Below are 19,888 nucleotides of genomic sequence, written 5' to 3'. Positions count from 1 at the left end.
CTCAAGGTGATTTTTTAGTAAGAAGCATCAGAGGCTGAAGGCTACAGACTTCTCCATTACGCCAGGCCAGTGGTCCACAAAACCATTTCAGATGGTCACCTCTCAGATGAAATTCCAGGTTAGATCATTTGCCAAAAAGACTGTTCCCGATACAGCTGTCTATTCACCTATGAACTAGCCTGGATCATCAGTGTCTCTCAGTCAATTTATGAAAGGTGTTAGTCCATTTAAAACCCTAGAGGGAGTGAAATGAGACCAAAAAAACCTTCAAGTAACCAACCAAAAAAACTCCTAAATAAGCCACTCCCCTTAAACAACGGGGAAAGCAATGAAAGATTAACATTCTTGATCTTCAGCTGAGAAGTCAGTTCCTCCTGAAGAGAAAAAGGTTCCACAGGCTCAAAACTTTTTTCACAGAACTTCCTACCTTCTGGCTTAGCTATTTTGGTTCAGTTTATCTTAGCAACAAACATAACCTTACTTTCACCAGTGTAAAAGCGACACTGGACATGGGGACAATGGGAAAAAATGCATTGCTGGTTGCACTATTTAGATCTGCAAAACTTCTTAAGCATATTTTAAGATAATATCTCTGTTGGGAATTAAGCTCATAACATACCCTGCTTGTTATTGAAATTAGAAAGTGTTGACTTTGGAAGAGTTCAAACCAGTAACCTGTAGGTAGGGTTAGCAGACCCTGACCCAGCCGTTTACCCAGGGTTCTTCAGATGCTTAAAAGAAAACAAAAATATCATACACTGCCAGTTACCATGCAAGTCACCTTCTGTTTTGTTCTTTTGGTCTTTCCTCCCTTCCTTCCTCCAGAATCAGCGTGATTTAAATGTGAATCTAGGAACTAAAATGTACACTGAATAGCTTTTATATGGTTATTGCCTCAGGGTTCCTTAGCTCAGACATAGCCCATCTGTTGTTTGTTACATGCTGCTGAGGACACAACAGTGTTATTTCTAGTGTTCACTATGCTCCTATGCATACTGTTAAGGGTTTAACAGCCAGGTTTCCACCGGAGCAGAGGCAGCTAAATTTCTCCCAGTCCAGATGAACTGAGCTAAGACTGTAAGAATATAAGAATTGTATAATCTCATACAGTAATGCTGTATAAGAACCAGGATCCTATCTCTCACTGAGGCAAAGACCAGATGGCTTGGGAAGAGGTCAGGAGTCAGACAACATTAGTCTTGCATCCATAGTGCACCCTCCTATCTTCCAGCAATCTACAGCTCTAATTACCAGGTTGACTAGGTTTTCAGTCCCCTAGAAAATGTCCTCTTACAGCTCACAGGCTGACATGTGCCCTCAGATCACAAAACAAAGAGTTTTGGTAGCCTACAGTTCAGGCCTCTGTGTGATTTAGGGAGTCCATAAAGAATCATGCATCACAGCGTGGCAACCCTTCACTAAGTCATTCTTAACTTTCCCCTGACACACTAGTAAGGCTGAAGGTCAGGTTTTCACAGGTCCAGCATTTGTGAGGGCTATCAGAAGACCACATGGAGCCTTCCCTTCCAGTTTTATCACCTGACAGGGGCTGGTGACTTGAGCTCTTCATTCATAGAAGCACTAGAGAAAATGTCAGCCACCCTGCACTGCACAGCGCTTTGCCTGATCATCGATATTGATGTTCCCTCCAAACAGGTTGGGACTTGGGCCAAAGTCTTCTCTGGTCTAAAGCTACTGACCTCACTGGCTTACTTCAGAGAATACATTTGTACCTTCTATACTTGTGCCAATTGGAACACGCTGAGCTTTGCTAGGAAGGTGAATTAAAGTGGTACTTTCCACGGTGGAATCCAGAGAAAGAAAGAAAATCTCAGTAATCCTTTATATTTTTAAAAGAGATCTTTCAACTCCATCTCGTTTCTTCTGGTCCTGCTTATCTACAGGGGTGGTTTAACACTGAAGTAGAAGAGTGCTGCACTGTGTGGGCATGCACACACTCGTGCATGTCTGTGCGCGCAGAGTAGGCAGGGCTGATGGACAGTGGAGGACAAACAGTGTGTTACAGTGTCAGGGCTAACAGGAAATATTACGGTGAGGAACAACACACTGGTCACACACACCCAGGGCACTGTGAAAGGAGAGAGAGAAAGGAATGTGAAGATGCCAGGTAAATATCTTTTATCAGTCATCCAACAATCATGTCATGGTTTTGCCCGTGGATCCCACTGTTAAATCCTTCCACATTGAAGAAAAGCACTTGGCCTCAGAGGGCAGAGTAGAGCTCTCTCTAGCAGGCGTTCTAAGCCAGCTTTTTGTGGACTGTGTTGAGGACTAGAAAAGGGAACATGAGATTTCCTCTTTTCTCTATAGGAGCTGTGCATGCCTGATTGTCTCTAGGCACAGTCTGGCCATACCCATTGCTTTTGCACGGCAACCATTTTTTCTGGCGCAGCACATATTACAGTTGCATCTTTTCCACCCATCTCAGCTGCTGTGCTTAACGTTGGTGGGAATTGTGTTCTAACCATGAAATGCTGATCAAAAGTGAGAACTTAAAGTCAATTACTATTATGCTTTAAAGGAAGAAAGTTATACAATAGCACTGAAACAGGAAAACCAGCTATTCTGCTTTGGGGTGGAAGGGGATGACACACCCTAAAAATATATTGTCTCATCCAAAGATTATACATTAGGAAGCCCTGGAGAATCTTCTTCACTGGACAAATTGCTTGTTTGACTTTAATAGTTACTACTAGAAGACAGCAACAAGAATAGCCTCTGAAGACTTAGCTATCTGTATCATTTAATTACTGTACTCTAGATCAGCCTCTCATGTTTCTCAACTGACTTTTGGGCCAGGTTGACCTTTTTTACAGCCAAAGGAGCCCTCATTAAGATATCTGATCTCTTACTAAAAGTTAACTTGCTCAGGAAGAGCTTTAGCACACTATAAGCATGTTAAACAGTAGTCTAACAGCTTGGCATAATTTCCTCTATTAGTACCTTTAAATGTCAATCTCTCCACAGCGGGCATAAAGCATTAAGGTCTAGAAATCCACAAGTTTCCTCCCTTAAATATTATTTACAGCTGTTTATAACAATACTTTAAAGTGATACATATGTTTCATTCCATATATTCTTAGAATAAAGTCTGAATAGAAATTTCTGTATTTATCATGTAGCTGATGATTACCAATGGAATTTGTGAAGCTTTGCAGAAGGATGGAGAGTACCTTACCACATAAAGTTGGCCATGTCATGTGTGAACAGTAAAAATGATATTAATACTGTGACTAGATTATAAATATATTAAAATCTGTAAGTCTGCTCAGATGTAAGATCATTACTTTTTCTTTTGAGTACACAGACAAGGGTGAGGCCCCCAAAGTTATCATGAAGGGAAAAAAAAAAAATTGCTTTTGAGAAAAGCAGACTATTTTGCCAGACTACTTGTAGCTCACCAAATTAACCAGGAAGGCAATGCTCTGACATAGTATTTTTAGCATCAGTTTATAAAACAATCAGCATTCTCTTTTTTTTTTAAACTCTAATTTCTCATTTTAAATGCCTCTCCCTCCCTGCCCCCCTTTTTATTTTTTTACTATGGCTTCCTTACTAACAAATTGTGTACGAAGGCAAGGGTGAATGAATAAAGTTACTGCTGAAAAGTCCCCACTTTCTCAAGTGTTAAACCTGAAACTGCATGGTTTTAGTTCTTTCAATCTAGCTCTGTCCAGAGAAAGATAATTTAATGTGACTTTAAAGCTAGATTTTGCGTATATACACATAAGGAGAATATGAGGGAGTAGGGATGTCTTAGACTCCTGAAACTTGGGTCTGACAGCATGACTGGGTTATTCATGCTGCCTCATTAATGTACCTAACAAATGTATCTAATTTAGGAGACTAGTTTTCCTAGGTGATAGATGGAGACAGATCTTTCAGATGGTAATTTGAGGATGTTTGCCTTACACTGACTGTGAAGAGGCCAATGTAACTCCACTGATGATGCACGGAGCCTAAGAGGAGTAACCACCTATGTTAGTTACCTCATATTGGGCAGAGGGAATTCCCCCTTACACACTACCATGCTGCAACCTTTATGCATATGAGTAAATGAGTGGAGACAGTCTTTTACTCTTAGTGTGTTCAGTAGATTCAGTAGTTGTCTTTGGTGGGAAAGAAAAAAAGAAAAGAAAAAAGAGAGGAGTAAGGTGAATGACTGTTTCCTTGGGTACAAGGGAACAGCAATCTGTTCTGTGCTTCTGAGTAAGGCCAGTAGCACACTACTGCTTGGGCCTTGTCTTTGGAAGACACTGAAGCTTGACACACTGTGGAACAAACATCCAACTGAAAATTGCCAACTGAATAATTATCTTCACTGATTTTAGCCAAGGAAATGCATGGACAGTGGATAAGGCAGTTGTTTTAGCCTTTTAACTACCTCTACCCTCAATAAAACCTGGAATGCAAAAATCTCTTGAACTCAGTTTGTCTGTAACCATATTAGAAATCCCAGATCATGTAGTGTACCTCTGCTGAAGGCAGTGCTAAAGACATCTGGGTCCTTGAAATGTTGATTTGTGTTATGCTTTGAGTGGAAAGAGAACAGTGAAAACCAAAACCACTAGACAGTTTACAAAAATTCCAAGAAACAGATGTGGGTATTTTGAACTCCAAAAATACTTCCTATGTTTGCCAGTTACACATTAAGCCTAACCTGCAAAGCTTGAAAGCAGAAGGACTTATCATGGCTTGCAAGAATTAAGAAGTTGACTGGGGGGTGGAGGGGGGAAGTAATGCCATTCCAGGGAATTTCAGCAAGAGGAGGGCTGCTGGCTATTTTTTCTACTGCCTTTCATTAAGAAAGAGTGCTGTGAAGCTGCACCTGAAGTGTCAGATGATGACTACAGCTGAACAGGTTTTACATTCACTGGTTACTCACACTGCTAACAGTAACTCCTAAACCATAGCATCCATTGCTTGAGTTGATTGCCTTTCCTGAACACAAAGGGGAAGATTCTCAAGGACACTTGACTTGCAGTGATGACTGGGCCTGTAACTCTCCCCTTGCTTTTGAAAATGTCCCAAGCCATTTAAAAGAAGGTTAAGAATCTCTGTTGGCAATCCTGTACTGCTGCAATATTACTCCATGTATCAGTGGACAGGACTAAGGCACTGACTTGACTGGAGGCTGAATGAGTTTCAGTACTCTGCAGTGCAAGTCAGGTAAATCAAAGTTCAGTGAAGGTACTGCAAGTATTCTAGACTCTACTGAGCTTTAGGACCTGTCAGATGACACAAAGGCACTCATGTCTAGACACTCCATGGTCTTACAAATACCATTTCTTGTGCTCTGCAACTGACAACCTATCACTCAGCTCTGGGTCAATCATAAGTGATCACACAAGACAGAAAATACAATACATGGTGTAGCACAGTAAACAGAAAAGGAACCAGGAGCTGATTAGCTGAAAAAAGAAGGAATGAGAAAAATGTCTCTTACCTGGTCAAGATTGTTGTAAAAATCTATACTGGCTGCACACAGGTATCTCCCAAGCAGAGTTGCATGGGTAGTAAAAATTGTGGCAACAGGAAGTTTCTGGGATCGAGACAGTATTAAACCCACTCCTGCCTGCCATTCATGGAAGTGGGCAATTATGTTGGGCTTGTCATCAAACTGACAGGAAAGCTGAAAATAATTACAAAGAACATACATGAAACATATCATCCTGCTCATCATCCCAACCTCAGAAGCCTCTTTTTTTCATGCCGCCTTCTGTGTGCTTGCTTTCTTTCATATGACAAAGCAGTTCAGCATTATAAGTGGTCACATGTCTTGATTCCCATCAGCCCTAATCCTCAGCCCAAGAAGCACATGTGCCTCACTAGTGCCTCAGAACAGTATCCTTCCTAGAGTGTTGGGGAGCTCTGGCAAGCACAGTCACTCTTCTTTCTTTTAACTTGCTCTTCTGCTGTTGAAACTCTTGGTTGGATATGAAAATCATGAGCACCTCTGACAGACAGATGATTCTGCAGATTAACAAAGTTTCCTCTCTTCAGGTAGGCTGTGGTAGAGTGACATGTGAAGTCATAGTGCTGTCATTAATTCTTTCTGTTTGCCTCTATTCCCTGTGCAAGGTAGTATCTAATAGCTGAGATATGGCTTGACTGGCTTTAAGGACAGTTTGTGAGTGTGACAATTTGACTACCATAGGAAAGGAAAAGGGAGTTTGAGATCCTACCTGTAAGAGCATCCAGTGACCAATAAGGGAGTTGAGAAGAAACAGAGAGGAATGTCACAGTAAAGACACAGCAGATTTCACACAGGGCGGAAAAATAGTTAAATGACCATTTAAGATTTAAGTTTTAAATACAAATTTGATCTACATCAGGTATCAACTTCCTTAAAATCATAATTTTCAAACTGGAGAATAGGAACCACAACCCAAAGCTTTTTGCCCTGCTGACAAGGCTGAGGTTTGAAAATCTCTAGATTTAAAAATTGTACCTCTTTTAAAAAACAGGCTGTTAATGATCCAAAAATCACAGCATCGTTGGCTTCTCGGTCATGAAAAGGGATCCCTATGTTGCTGGCGTCCCAAAATTCGCCTTTCCATCTGTCCAGATTCCAGGCTGCTGATCCTATATCGAACAGTAAGACATATGGGCTGCCCTCTATCAGCCATCTTCCAAAAAAGACCTATGGGAAAGAGGCAAGGATATAAGCAGAAAATGTTAAAGTGAATGTAAAGTCCAGTTAGCATAACTATTTTCATCTATCAAATCTTAAATATTTTACATAAGGAATACATGATCATAGTCCTACATACCCAGGATTTGTGGTTTTCCTTGCAAAATACATAGACTAATACTGGACCACAGGCAGGAGTAAATCTACAATCTTTAGGAGCAAAGAGGAGCAGGAGCAAACTACCGTCTTTAGGGACATTTTAAGACTTTCAATTTAGATTTTCATTGCAATGTTAACTTTTTTTTCATGAAAAAAAGCTTAGGAAGACTATACTTGATTGAATAATGACGTCTTACATTCTTATTGAAGTATCTATGCCGTTTTTGTTCTTTCAAAATTATTATTTGCTTTCAGTCAGATTTGTCACCAATCTTTTGCCATTTATACTAGATTACTGGTGATAGATTTTGTAGGACAGGTGCTTGGGACCTGTATCTACCATGACATTTCCTCATTCTGCCCAAGCAGCGCAGTTAATGCCCTTTGGCAGAGTGGAAGGATCAATCAGAAGGTGTAATAATACCTAAAACCACATCAGCCTAAAAATACAGCTTTCCTGCTTTATCTGCATCAGTATAGTTAAATACCTCTAAGAGTATTTAGAACTCCACTGATACAACCTACCTGCCCAACCAGAAGAGTAGGCTGAACTGTCATAAGGCAACACAACACAGCTGGGCCCACACTACAGATCGTACCAGTCTGCACAGTCAAATTATTTCACATTAATTCTACCATCAAAATGGCTATAGCAACAGAGATATATTAACCAGGAAGAACGAGGTTAGTTCTAGGGAGGCTAGTGCAGTTTATACCCCATGCGGAAGAATCTTTTATGCCACTGTTCAACCTCCTTTCATTCACCAACCCCTGGGACCTCAGGGGTTGAACCCAGCCCTGATGCTAGAACGGGCTGAATAGAGGTCAAGTCTTGAAAACAATGAGATGAAAGCTCTTAGACCTGTTTGCACAAAAAATACAGATTGTAACAGAGACAGGTGTGTGAAGGAGGGTCAGCTCCTTATGTACTTATTTCAGGCCATCAGGTTTCTTATTCAGGAAAATGAGGTTAAAGAGCAGGGAGTTTGTGTGAACCCAGACTTATTCATCTAAATATGGCATGGAACACACTTGACCCGAGAAGTCTGGAAGCGTTCCTAGGTCCCCTGGTTTAAAGGGATCCATTGTGATGCATAAGCAAAATCCAGACATAAATGTTAATAGGATAAGTGCAGCTCCTGGAAACTAGAACGTCATTATTAGAGATCAAAGCTATACTTGACGTACCTGGGACAGATTTGCTGCTATATATGAATACTCCAGCACCACAATGCACATGTTAGGTTGGCAGAGTTGGCTGATTAAACTGAATGTATTGCTGAACAGCATGAAACGTATATATAGCATTGCAATTAATCTGCCTCATGAGTCTTTAGCTGTTTTCCAAACAAAGGAGTGTTACACAGCTTGCACAGACATCTCTTTGTAAGCAACAGAGGCAACATGGAAAACTTGATCAATCATTTATGAAAATTTCATTAGTAATAAGAAATGCCAGTTAGATTAGACCTTTTAGTTTGAACCTCAGCCTGAACAATGCAAGCATCACACAGTGTTAGTGTCCCCAACAGACACTTTCCAAAGCTATAGCACATATACGTCCAACAATACGCTTCTACATAATATGTAATAGGGCATTAGATCCTAAGAACAGCAGAACTGCTGTTACAAAGGGAGGTAACACATCACCAGTGCCACAGCTGGTGGCAGTCCAAGAAGTTTATGAATTTCTACATTAAAGTGCGTCATGCCCCTCAGCAACAGAACCTTGTAAGAATGCTTCCTTGCTGCTGCCTCTCAATGCTTATGACATCTGTTTGGCACACATTATAAGCAGATAATTTTTCCTCCTGCCAACTAGCATCTCTGACGGACTCAATGCTGAAACAGAGTGAAGGCAAGTTCTAGATCTCTGATGAGGACTTTCAAGAAAGGAGGTCAGATTTAGCATGTGTTATCTTCCACCCATTTTCAGGTAATCAGTTGTCCTCAAGGCTGCAGCTGCTTGCAGCTTAGTAGCTTGCCCATCAGCACGGTAGATTCTATTCCTTTCAGCAGATCACCTTTATAGGAAGAAGTTTATTCCTAATTCACTGTTGGAGAAACCGAGTCACGGAGAGGCTATGAGGTTTGACTGAGATCACACAGAAAACACTGGTTAAAAATTGTGTAGGAAACACAGATGAACTCACTTCTTGTGGTTTAACCTCTCTTCCTAGGGAACAGACAGTTAGTTGCACTGATCTGAGGAAGCAGATTCTTTGTCAGTCGGGTGCTTTTCTTAAGTCCACCTGTGGTTTGTCCCTTTCTGGCTTTCAATTCAACATAATGCTACATAAGAAAAATTGTGAGCTAGTGGAATGCTTTCCTCTCTCCAGCACAACAACGCCAAACGTAACGTAAGAGTTCAGTCAAAGTAAGGTCATATTATATATACTAAAATCTCACTGTATTTAGAGACTGGATAAATAAGTCATTAATCCAATTAAGTAGACTTGCAGATAAATGACTGTTAAAACCTGTAATTGGATAAACTGGTTCTTCCTCAAAAATAACCTTTAATGAATTGTCTCTGCTGTTCTAACAGTGGATTCTGAGCCTCTCCCATTGTGACATTGACCAGGACTGCTGTGTCAAGTGGAACGGCAAGAGCATTAACCAAAACTGTAATCTCCTCAGAGTCAGCTTTGTTGCCCTGGGAAGCAGTAGCACATCTGATTTACCTGACACCCTTGGCTTTTCATGGTGTCCATTGCCTTCTTAACTGCGGGGTTTGGAGGCTCACATGCTTCCACCTGAGTCTTCACATTGTGCTCAAAATAGGGACCAACCAGAAAATAGTTTTCACCCCATTCATCTGCTGTAATTTTGGCTTTTGACTGGATCACAGTGTAAATGCCTCCCACTGCAAAAGAAGATCACAAAAAACAAAAAGTAGAAAGGGGCACAGGCCACAAAGCTCTGGAATAAGCTCCAACCAGTGGATCAGATACTCCTCTAGTTAAATCACTTCACATATTCAGATTTTACGTGAAACCCAGACCCTACCAAATATATAGAAGTTCAGTCTCTTAAATGGAATCAGAGCGTCACAGTTCAATTTAGGAGGATGCACTGATAGCAGACTGTGTGCAATTCTTAAATGACAGTTTTACGCTTTACTTACTCCTGGGTGACTGCATATGGCTTCCCTGAATTTCTCCTCTAATCTCAAATGGATGCTTTCTATCCTTAACTTTTACTTTTATCTAGTCTGTGATTTTTTTAAAATTTCTTTTAGGTGTTTGAAGTCACACCACAAATGTTCAACCAATATATTATTTTATTCTTATGTTATTCCCCCCTTTTTGGATCTTGAAATCTTTACATTCAGATTGTGGGATTCAAATCCTGGGGCTCATGCTCGCATTCTCCATGCCTAATCTTGATTCTACTGCATCCCAAGTACAGCATTCTGCTTTTTTATTGCAGCCGTTATAATTTTCAAACATCTTTTGTGATGTGGAAATACATGCGGTGAGAACTGAGCTGGCACTTCCAGCTTGTTTTATACAAATCACTGAGAGAAGTTGAGGGACTGATGGATTTCATTGACTACTGATTATAAAAATGGATTTAAACCAATATCCTCAAAGCAAAAGGTGTCATATTCCATCACCATTCTAAAGAGTTTTTAAAGTCGGAAGGAACGTAGCCTACACTGCCAATATAAATGTCTGCAGCACCTTCCACCAAAATATTGTCCATTTTAAAAATAAACACGATATAAAACGTATAAGAGAATGCAACAACATCCCCTGATGAGTCAGTACAGATCTATCTAGTCTTGCACACAATATGCAAGATTCGCTTAGCTGCTCTTCCTCACAGTTTTCCATAGCCAGCCCCATAATTCATGCATTGGCAGGGCAGCCTTGCAAAGCCCCCTTTGCTACAGGGCCCATGGTGCCAGGCAGTGGGCATTCCACCACTACAAATTCGGAAGAACAACAGCGGATGCTTGAATCCAGCGAGTGAAAGGGAAGGCAAGGGAAAAGAAAATCAGAGGCTAGGTAGCTGCTGTACATCGGAGACAAGTTTAGCATAGCTCCAGTGATTTTAAAGCATCGTAAGACACATGAAGCTCAACAGGTACAAGCAAACAACAAATGAAGCAACAGAAAGGGAATTAGCATTCCTACTTAAAAAAATTTCATCCTCCACTGAATTCGAAAACATTTGGTAATACTCCAGGCAAGAGGGTTGTGCTACGCCTTTCAGCAGTGACATCAAAATTACATAAGAAGTCAGCACTGCAAGTTGCCAGTGAGTGATAGCAGGTACTCCAGACTTACTTTTTAAAAGGTACCGGGGCATCCAGAGGTGCCAATGCACTGCATCCAACTGCATATGGCAAGAATTTTCAGAGGTTACCTGATTCGCCTTAAAAATCTGCAGCAAATGACCACCATTTACAGTAGAGCAGCTGAAATTGCTCAGCACTTTGGGAGATTAGTTCCCAGATTGATTAAACTGTATCACCTGACAACTGCAGAAAGCCTTCTGCCAAGCCTGGTACCTTGCAGCCCTGAGGAACTGAACAACAGAGCTATGTTTTTAATTGTGCTCCTAGAAAAGAAATTGTGCACTTAAAACTTTTCTTTAGAAATATCCCATTTGTTTTGAATGCTTGAAGGCTCCCTAGCCCCATTATTTTTATGTCAAGATGTCTCAGGATTCTAGGTATTTTACAAAGAAAAACAAATGCAGTTCCAATCTCCCAGCTTGCTAAGTGGAATTATTACAATAAATTATTACCCTACATAGTAATTCAAGACCTAAGACGACAAGAATCTTACAGGTATATGTTCCTAAATCAAGGTCACAGTTCAAGAGTTTCACATCACATAGACATGGAACTGCAGAAGGAAATCTATGCATAAGACTGTTCTTCTCCACTTCATTAGGACCAGAAAGCTAAGAAACTAACTTATAGTCACCATATTCTACCATGGCTGCTCTGGACAGGGATTTAGAGAAATCTTAGGTGAGTGACACTACATAATTCCTCAAAGTTCCTCTGCTCACAAGCTGAGAGACTACTTGAATAGCTTGCATTCAGATAAACATATAATTTTAATTATATGGGACAAGTTAGAATGTTCAACCCATGAAGTGATGCAGTAACGATGACACGTCTGTTTTTATGGGGTGGTAAGTACGTCATATGAGCATAAGGCACTGCAATCCAAGATGGATCAATAGGGGCTTGGTAGAAATCTTAGTCGTGAAACTGGTTGGTTTTAACTGGCAGAAATACTGAGCTTACAATAAGGAAAGATTTTTGTGCAAAGCAGCCTGGTGACCTCAGGAAAAGAGAAAATATTTACTTGCAAGATGAAAGATACTAAATAACATGATAAAGCTGTATATGACTAGAGTGGTGCAAAGCTCTTTCCCCACTGTCACAAGAGTGGAGACCAGCCTCTTTCACACTGCAAGGTGTTCAACATTGGGACCAGCAAGCTAGCTGAGTTTCCACAGCTATTAATTTTAAGATTAATAAGAAAGCTGCAGCTCAGGAGCTGAATAGAGCCTGGAACTTTGTCTTGTATAGCCAACGGCCGAGTGTTTCTTTTCACAAGGTTCCGCTTAGGATCACTCTGTGTCCTAAAGCGTGCCCTGCCAAAGACGTATGGAAGGCCTGTTCTGAGTGAAAGAGTGGAGAGTATGCTGTGCTCTGCCATCGTAATCTGTTGCACAGCAAGGTAAAAAACATTTCAGGGCACTGATTTGCCGGAAATGCAATGAAAAGTACTTAGGATAAAAACCAAAAGAGTACGTTTTACGGACTGTGAAAACTCTTCAGAAGATAGCTGCAATAAAAGCTCTGGGTTACCTGGTCCCAAAACTTGCTTTTGTCTTCTCCGTTACTGTGGAAATATGACTCACAAAGCATGTCTTTGCATAAGCTTTAATTGACAGGGGAGTGAAAGTGTGCAAGTGAAACTATGTATGTGGAAAGTGTTGGGCATAACTTAAAGAAGACATCTTGAAAAGAACAGAGTGATGTCTAGAATAATGTATTAACTTTTGAAATTACACTTTTCCATAGCAAATTCAAGGAACACATTATATAGCATTACGAGAGAGCTTATATCTGCTCAGTTACTTTCAACTCCCTGGAAATACCTGTGCCAGTAAGCAATGCATTACATATCCTACTGAGGAACAGAGTAAGGGTTTACATATTCACTTGGAGCCTGACAGAATTCTCAAATTACTTCCAACAACTTGGTAAACCTCCTTATTCTTCTCTAACATGATGTTTTAAGGTCATATTATAAACAGAAAACCTTTCCAAACAACAGGGATGTACCAAAATCCCATGATGTTGCAAGCTTCTGTATGCAGCCTCTGAAGTTTTGTACTTTGAAATAGATTTTAAAACAAACAATAAAAGACAAAATGAGAAATAGATGCAGAATCAGGAGAGATCAGATCCAGAGAATTGGTTTGGATTGTCACAAACATGGGGAATTAGCAGTAAAATGTAGATACAGGGCTAGTTTAATGTTCTGATCTCCACCAAAATGCTTTATTCAAATATTTTAAGTTTTAATAATTTTAAAATGTCCTTGAGAGAAAAATATTTCTATTATTTCTTTTTAAAATGTGTTTTTAACTTTTCCACCAGAATAAAGGAAATCAAGTTAAAAAGGAAATCAACAACAAGTCTTTTTCCCCATTTATTTCCTTTCCTTTCTTCCTCTTTTTCCAGGGAAAAATAAGCTGGCATGGAAAGGGGAACTAAAATGTTTGGGAAAGAAGGATTTTGTTCATTTAAGAGGTTTGACTTTTTTTTAGTGACATCTTTAAAAAATAGAAGATGAAAACAAAATCCTTTCTCAGAAAGTATTTAATAGAATTATTTTTAAAAGTTTGAATGTTTTCATATATATTACCACCACTATGAATTTGTCTAAAGGATATATCCGCATCACTCCAGCCATCATCTTCTTTCCTCATTTCAAGTCCTGGTGCATTATTTCTTTTGTATATTTAAAATCCAAGCAGCAATTAGAGCCCTCCAGGATAGACATCAGAACTATCTAAATAAATAAAAAGTCTGTGAGTCAAGAACAGTCTCCCGATATCATATCACTACTGAGGACAACATAAGGCAGAAGTGGAGATCTGACTATGCAACTGGAGATCTTTGTGCAAGACCTAATACGTAGATGTGCTCTTTCTGCCGCAAGCTGTTATATGGAAAGATGCATTGCCAATGCTTTTTGTCACCTGATGAAGAAGGGTCCACAACTTCCAGGATTACCCAGGAATTGTGCTGACAAAAAATGTCTTCTGGAGATGCGACCCTTTGAGCATGGAATTGCCAAAACTTCTCAAAACTGCCAGATACCCACTGTTCATTTTACTTGCTCTCCCACCCAGCCCACATTGCAGAAGGACAGAGGGAAGGAGCAGCAGAAATCAAAAAGGAAGGAGAGCAATAGGAAGTGAAGCTGTGCAAGCAAGACATAGGTAAGTGGAGACTGTCACTGATCGGTGCAGGAGCCCTTCCCCACACACCTTTGCTACACAGAGACAGAGGATCAGGGTGCTCCCGGGCCTCTTCAGCTTCTTCGCTACAGCCTGACCAGGCCACTCTGAAAGCACTAAAGCTTTCCTGAGGACCGTGGCTGCCATGGAATCCAAGAGAGCAGTGGGACCCCAGGTTCAGGATTCAAATTGACTTCACTGCCGCAATTACTAGTTACATCAACTATCCTTTCACCCCTTCCCTCAGAATGTATCTGTGATCTATAGACATGTGATAAAATTGGGCTTGAACTTATTTTTTCCTAATGTTTGGTTGTAATTTTATTTACTTATTTATTGGTTGCCTCTTGAGATATCTGGGGACCATTTTTGAAGTAAGGTTGTAAAATGTGTCAGGTGAAAAAACCCAGCATCTTCAGATAGCAGATGTTTTTCATGTATTTTTGGCTACATTTGTGGCCAGGACTCATCAGAAGGTAGAAGTTCTCTAAATTCTGTGAAATTCTGGTGTTCCAAACATATTCTGAAATAATACTGAAACACTGAAATTTATGACAGATGTCCACAATACAGAAGCTATTTCTGTGTGCATCACCCCCAATGCACAAGGTTTCATTTGAGATTGATTTGACGCTGACATACCACCCTACTCTAGAAATGCACAGGGCTTTGATGCTGTGCTTATGCTAAATTTATGCTGGCACATCTCCACTCCCCAAAGTGTGTTAGTTCAGGTGTGTCACAGATTACATCAGTCACCTTCTCCCAAGGAACTTTCATCATGGAAGGACGTTTAATGCAGAGGGTGTGAAATGCTGGTCCTACTGACTTCGGTGGATTCAGGATTTAATTTCCAAGAGTCCAGATTTTCACCAGAGAAACTGTACATGGAGCTCTGCTCCAGGGAGAACTGAAACAAGGTTTGTTTTTAGCAGAGTCTTCATTCCAATAGGGATGGGAAAAAATATTTAGGATTCATCTACCAGTGACTCTTGAGCTAATCTGTTCACAGCTGAATGATGATACAAACTGGCTGTTTGCCCAGCATTTTTAAGAATTCTTCTATTTTCTATCTAAAAGCTGTTAGTATTACAGCAGGAGATACTAATCTAAATATTACTGGAATGATTTTAAAGACATCTTTATAAAGCACAGACCAGATCTTGAACATTCTCAGCCCTTCTCATTAATGTATCAGAAAACCCACTAAACTACAGCTAACTGTTATTGTAACTTACAGAATTAGACTTCTCCCCCATACCCAGATTAAATACTTAAGTTTTCAGTGGGAAAAATGTCCAGGACTGCTGCCATTACTCCTGCAATGTCCTTTGGCTGCTCCCTGTTGACAATTTCCATCTGCGAGGCTTTGGACACAAGATCTACATAGCTTGTAGCCACTTGGTTTGTGCTCCTGTCCTTAAAGTTTTTATTGGTCTTCATGTTATAGGGCAAAGAAAACTAGTCTTCCTTTCCAATGTGCACAGAGATATGACCAGACCTGGCTTTACTGGAGCACGGTGGCCAGGAGAGAAGGGGAAGGGTGAAAAATGCCGAGCTTCCCCAAGATTACCACCAGATCATGTGGCACTGCAGTGCACTGGGGCCCTTGCCTGCTGGCTTTTTTCCCCTTCTGCCACAGAAACACAGTAGATCCACTTCACAGTATGGGTCTTGCCCATCAGTGAAGAGTCAAATAAAGTGAGGAAAATCTTGCAAAACTAACTACACTTTTCTCATTTCTTTGGCAGGGTACTTTCAATGCAAGATGATTTCAATGTTGTACTTGGTTTAGGTGGCAAGTTCCTTTTTGCAGGGAGAGTGACACTGGCAAATGAGCCTTTTTTATTTCTCATTCTCTCCTTCAGCTACCTTGTCTTTCCTTGCTCCAGACAGAGAAAAGAAGAAAGAAGAGTTGCTGGTGCTTTCCAACATATATGTCGGAGATTGCCACTTAGCACAGGCAGTGGCCAGGACAGAGTATATAAAAAGAAGTAGAGAAGTAGAAAGCTCTGCCTAGTTACAGCATGTGTTAAAATGATCTAGATTAAAAAAAAAAAAAAAAAAAAAAAAAAAAAGACAGACACCTCCATGGTGCCAGCTGCTGAGAAAGAAGTGATGAGACTCTGGAAATAATGGATACTTGTAGATCTCTGAGCACTGAATTCATACAACTGACTTGTCCTTCCCTACAGCTGCATCTCATGCCTCAGTACCAACCAGCACCATCTTCTGCTCAGGGAAATCCCAGTAAATGCTCGCTCCCCATGGGCAGCCTGGCACATGAAGATCCTCTCATAATACATAATCAGATGTGCTCCAATTTGCAGGACCCCTTCATCATCCTCAGCCTCTGAAGGAGAATATATTTGAGAGGTTCAGAAAACAGCTCAGCACCTGTAAAGTGCACTGTTTACAGGTGTGGGAATAGATAGCCATCTGTGAGCTCTGGTAGTATGTTCCTCACAGGGAAGAAGACATTCAGCCTTATTGTCACTGTCACGGAGAAATGGAGGAACCACTAAGAAGTGGCACAGGTCAAGGAGGAAATGAACCCATAGCCGAGCACCTAGTGATGCACACAAAGTTAATGCAAAGACTTGAACTAGGCAACAGCTGCTTTGCCCCACTTTGGCAGTGCAAGGAAGCTTCATGCTGAACTACCCTGACACAACTTTGCATTGCCAGAAAGAAAGAAACCTTCACGTTAAATTCTCAAAATTATTTTGTCGGACAATAAACCCAGCTAATGCTTATCTTTCCTTCTATATTAGGAATATATATATAGCAACATTAAAACTAAAACACTAAAACATGTAGCAGTACTAAATCTATGTGGGGTCAGCCTACTTAGTCAAATAAACAGTTCTTCCTTCTGCTAAAGGAGGCAGGAAAGATACAGTGTAAGTTATTTCCTAAGCCTATATATCTTCTGTGATGACTCTCCCTGTATTTTGTTGGCTACTCTCTCTCCTAAGAAACAGTGCCCTAACATTTTCCAAGAACTGTTTATAAAAGTTTGGTCACCAGGGGACAGTATCTCACCACGTGACTTAGACATTCAATTGCCTGGAAGATACAGGAGAAAACCTTCAGTATCAAGAATTTATCAGAAAAAATAAGCTGAAATAGGCTTATTAAAGAGGATTTGCACAAATGTTTCCAGTCAAGGTTGGTTAATGGAAACTTTGCACAGAGATCTGGTTCTAACGAAGAAACTGTTTGCCATGACTAGTTCAGTCAGCTCCATTTGAATATATGGGTTTGGTAAGTGGTGTAATTAACAGCACCTTATTTTTAAACTAACTGAATAAATATTCACTCTCATAAATATTAATTCTCTCATAAAATGTGAGAATAATAAATTTTAGCTGTGTCAGTTGATTTGGCTTCAGTGAAGTCAACAAGAGCTATATAGATGATTAAATGATTCACTGCATTTTGTACATACACAGAAAGACAGATAAACCTAATTGCGTTTTACTGTTTCTTAAACATATTGTGTGATATCTATAACCAATGGGTCCAGATGACTCAGAAAATATATATACTATAGAGTTCAGAAATGTTAGCGAGAACACCTGAAATTGCTAGATTTCTGCTGCCATCTGCTTGCCAGTGCCTTACTTATCATGCACACTGCAAAACTAAATGCTGCATGCTCCAAGTTCTGACAATAGTAAATTCACTCAAAAAGCTTGACTGAAGCTACTGAAAAATAAGCCCACAGGGATTCGAAATGCAAAAGCTACTCTGTACTACCTCTGTGTATTAATACTCCTCCCCACTCTAAAGAGAGCAATGTAAAATTGCACTGCAGTGCAGATTAAATACCAGAAGCTATCACAGAATAGTAATTCCAGTTTCACCATAGAGATAAACCCTAGCATTGTCTGTTCCTCTCACAAACATTTCCTCTTTAGAGTTAAAATCTTAACAGATTACAGACCCCCTCTCCTGACTAATCTATTTATCTGCCAGGACAATAAGACACATGAGGTCAATCATTTACTCATACTAACTCACTTTTGTGGCAAAAATGGAGCCCGTTCCCCCTTGGTGAACTACACCTAGCTGGAAGGGGATGATTTGATAAGTGAATTAGAAATGGAGACAGAAAGATCTTTGCACAACAAGCAGTGTGCACGTTGCATGACAAGCTGCGTGCAGTGAACAGATTTTCAATCTGTACACATGCACAAAGCATGAAATCCCTGTCTGGCACCACCTGTGTTTGCAAAGACCAGTCCAAAAGGGCTTCAGCTGGCATAAAGACTGCTGGTCATTGACATCTGTTTTTTGTTCAGTGGCTTCAATGCAGCTATGTTTATTTATACCTGTTTCAAATTTGGCCTCTTCTCCACGCTGCTCTAGAAGGCTGAGGGAGACTGCTAAACTACTCTGAATCTGATGTCTGTTTTACAGCTCATTTTCATGCATTACATTCCCAAGTGAATTTGCATGGAAGGTAAAATATAAATATGTACAAAGCAACATCTATATATCCATACATCTGCACACCCAGGAATAACACTTAGGTGTTTGTTTAGATGTCCTATCCCTGGTGGTGAAACATGTAAAGACACACAGACGTCCTGACTATACGCTCATCCCACACAAGCACAGGCAGATGCAGCCCACACGCAGCATGCACGATTACACACGGATGCCACATGCACTCCTTCCAATACAACAGCTCTGCAGCTTACTTGTCCCCAATCTCCTCTTAATGCCTTTCTTCTCCAAGCCCTTCACACGTCCCTCCACTCCTGTGAAAACAGTGATACTAACTCCTAAGAGTGTTGTACAAACCTTTGTTGGTAACTTCCCAAGAAACTTCAAAGAGCAACAAATCCTCCACTGGTAGGTCTTCATCCTCCCACTGAGGAAGCCCATTAAGAGAAGTCATGGACAGTGATCTAGCCAGCGGCATTTTCTTCAGCCCTTGAATGCTCACCACGCAGGCCACAACAGTTAGGAAATGTCCAGTTAATGTGGCAGTTCTCCACAGTTCTGGTTAGAGCAGTCTGCCGGTGTGCTGTGCTCCGAGGAGAAAATTATTCAGATAGCTGGGAGCTAATGGGTTTAAACTGTCTGACCACCAGCATTAAATTGGCTCAGTTAAATCCTCAGGGCTTGAGAAGCAGCTGCTGGCAGAGGTAAGAATTTAAGACTGACCTGAGAAAGGTCTTGACTGTTTTGGGGCCAGGGCTCTATCTTTTTCTTCTCTTAGGGGGAGGTAAAAAAATGGTTTTGAGCTCCTCAGCCCCAGCATTCAGTATCTACCACCTCAGGGACAACTGAAACTCAACGGTTGTAAATTCAGCACTGCCCTGAGCAAACTCCAGCAGGGAGGACACTTTGAGTTCATCACCTGATTTGAGTCCGGCCCCTGAGTCCTCCCCTGGAGATACGCACTCCCACTAACACCCATGGACCTTCTCTATCTGCTGGCAACTTACCAACCAGGTTAGTAGACTCGTTCTACATGATGTCTCTTAGGTTACTTGCCAGGTTAAACACTGTTACCTATTCTTGTTCAGTTCATTAGTCTGTAAGCACTAGTTTATC

The 19,888-nt window shown here is 40.6% G+C and overlaps 1 protein-coding gene across 3 annotated transcripts in view; it reads right to left on the bottom strand.

Annotated features, from left to right (window-relative positions):
• The window catches only part of GYS2 (glycogen synthase 2), a 49,991-nt gene extending 30,363 nt beyond the window's left edge, over positions 1-19,628 (bottom strand). For all 3 annotated transcript variants that reach the window (XR_012994474.1, XM_076328768.1, XM_076328769.1), the window contains exons 1-4: positions 19,130-19,628; positions 9,499-9,680; positions 6,473-6,664; positions 5,468-5,653 (exon numbers count right to left, since the gene is read on the bottom strand). Coding sequence is in view for 2 of the 3 variants with exons in the window: in XM_076328768.1 (XP_076184883.1) it covers positions 5,468-5,653; positions 6,473-6,664; positions 9,499-9,680; positions 19,130-19,250 (681 nt within the window). In the remaining variant the exon portion in view is untranslated. The remainder of the gene's footprint in view (positions 1-5,467; positions 5,654-6,472; positions 6,665-9,498; positions 9,681-19,129) is intronic.
• Between the last annotated feature and the right edge of the window lie 260 nt (positions 19,629-19,888).

This window comes from Aptenodytes patagonicus, chromosome 1 (assembly GCF_965638725.1).
Source record: "Aptenodytes patagonicus chromosome 1, bAptPat1.pri.cur, whole genome shotgun sequence".
Lineage (NCBI taxonomy): Eukaryota > Metazoa > Chordata > Aves > Sphenisciformes > Spheniscidae > Aptenodytes > Aptenodytes patagonicus.
This window is presented reverse-complemented; position numbering and strand designations above follow the sequence as displayed.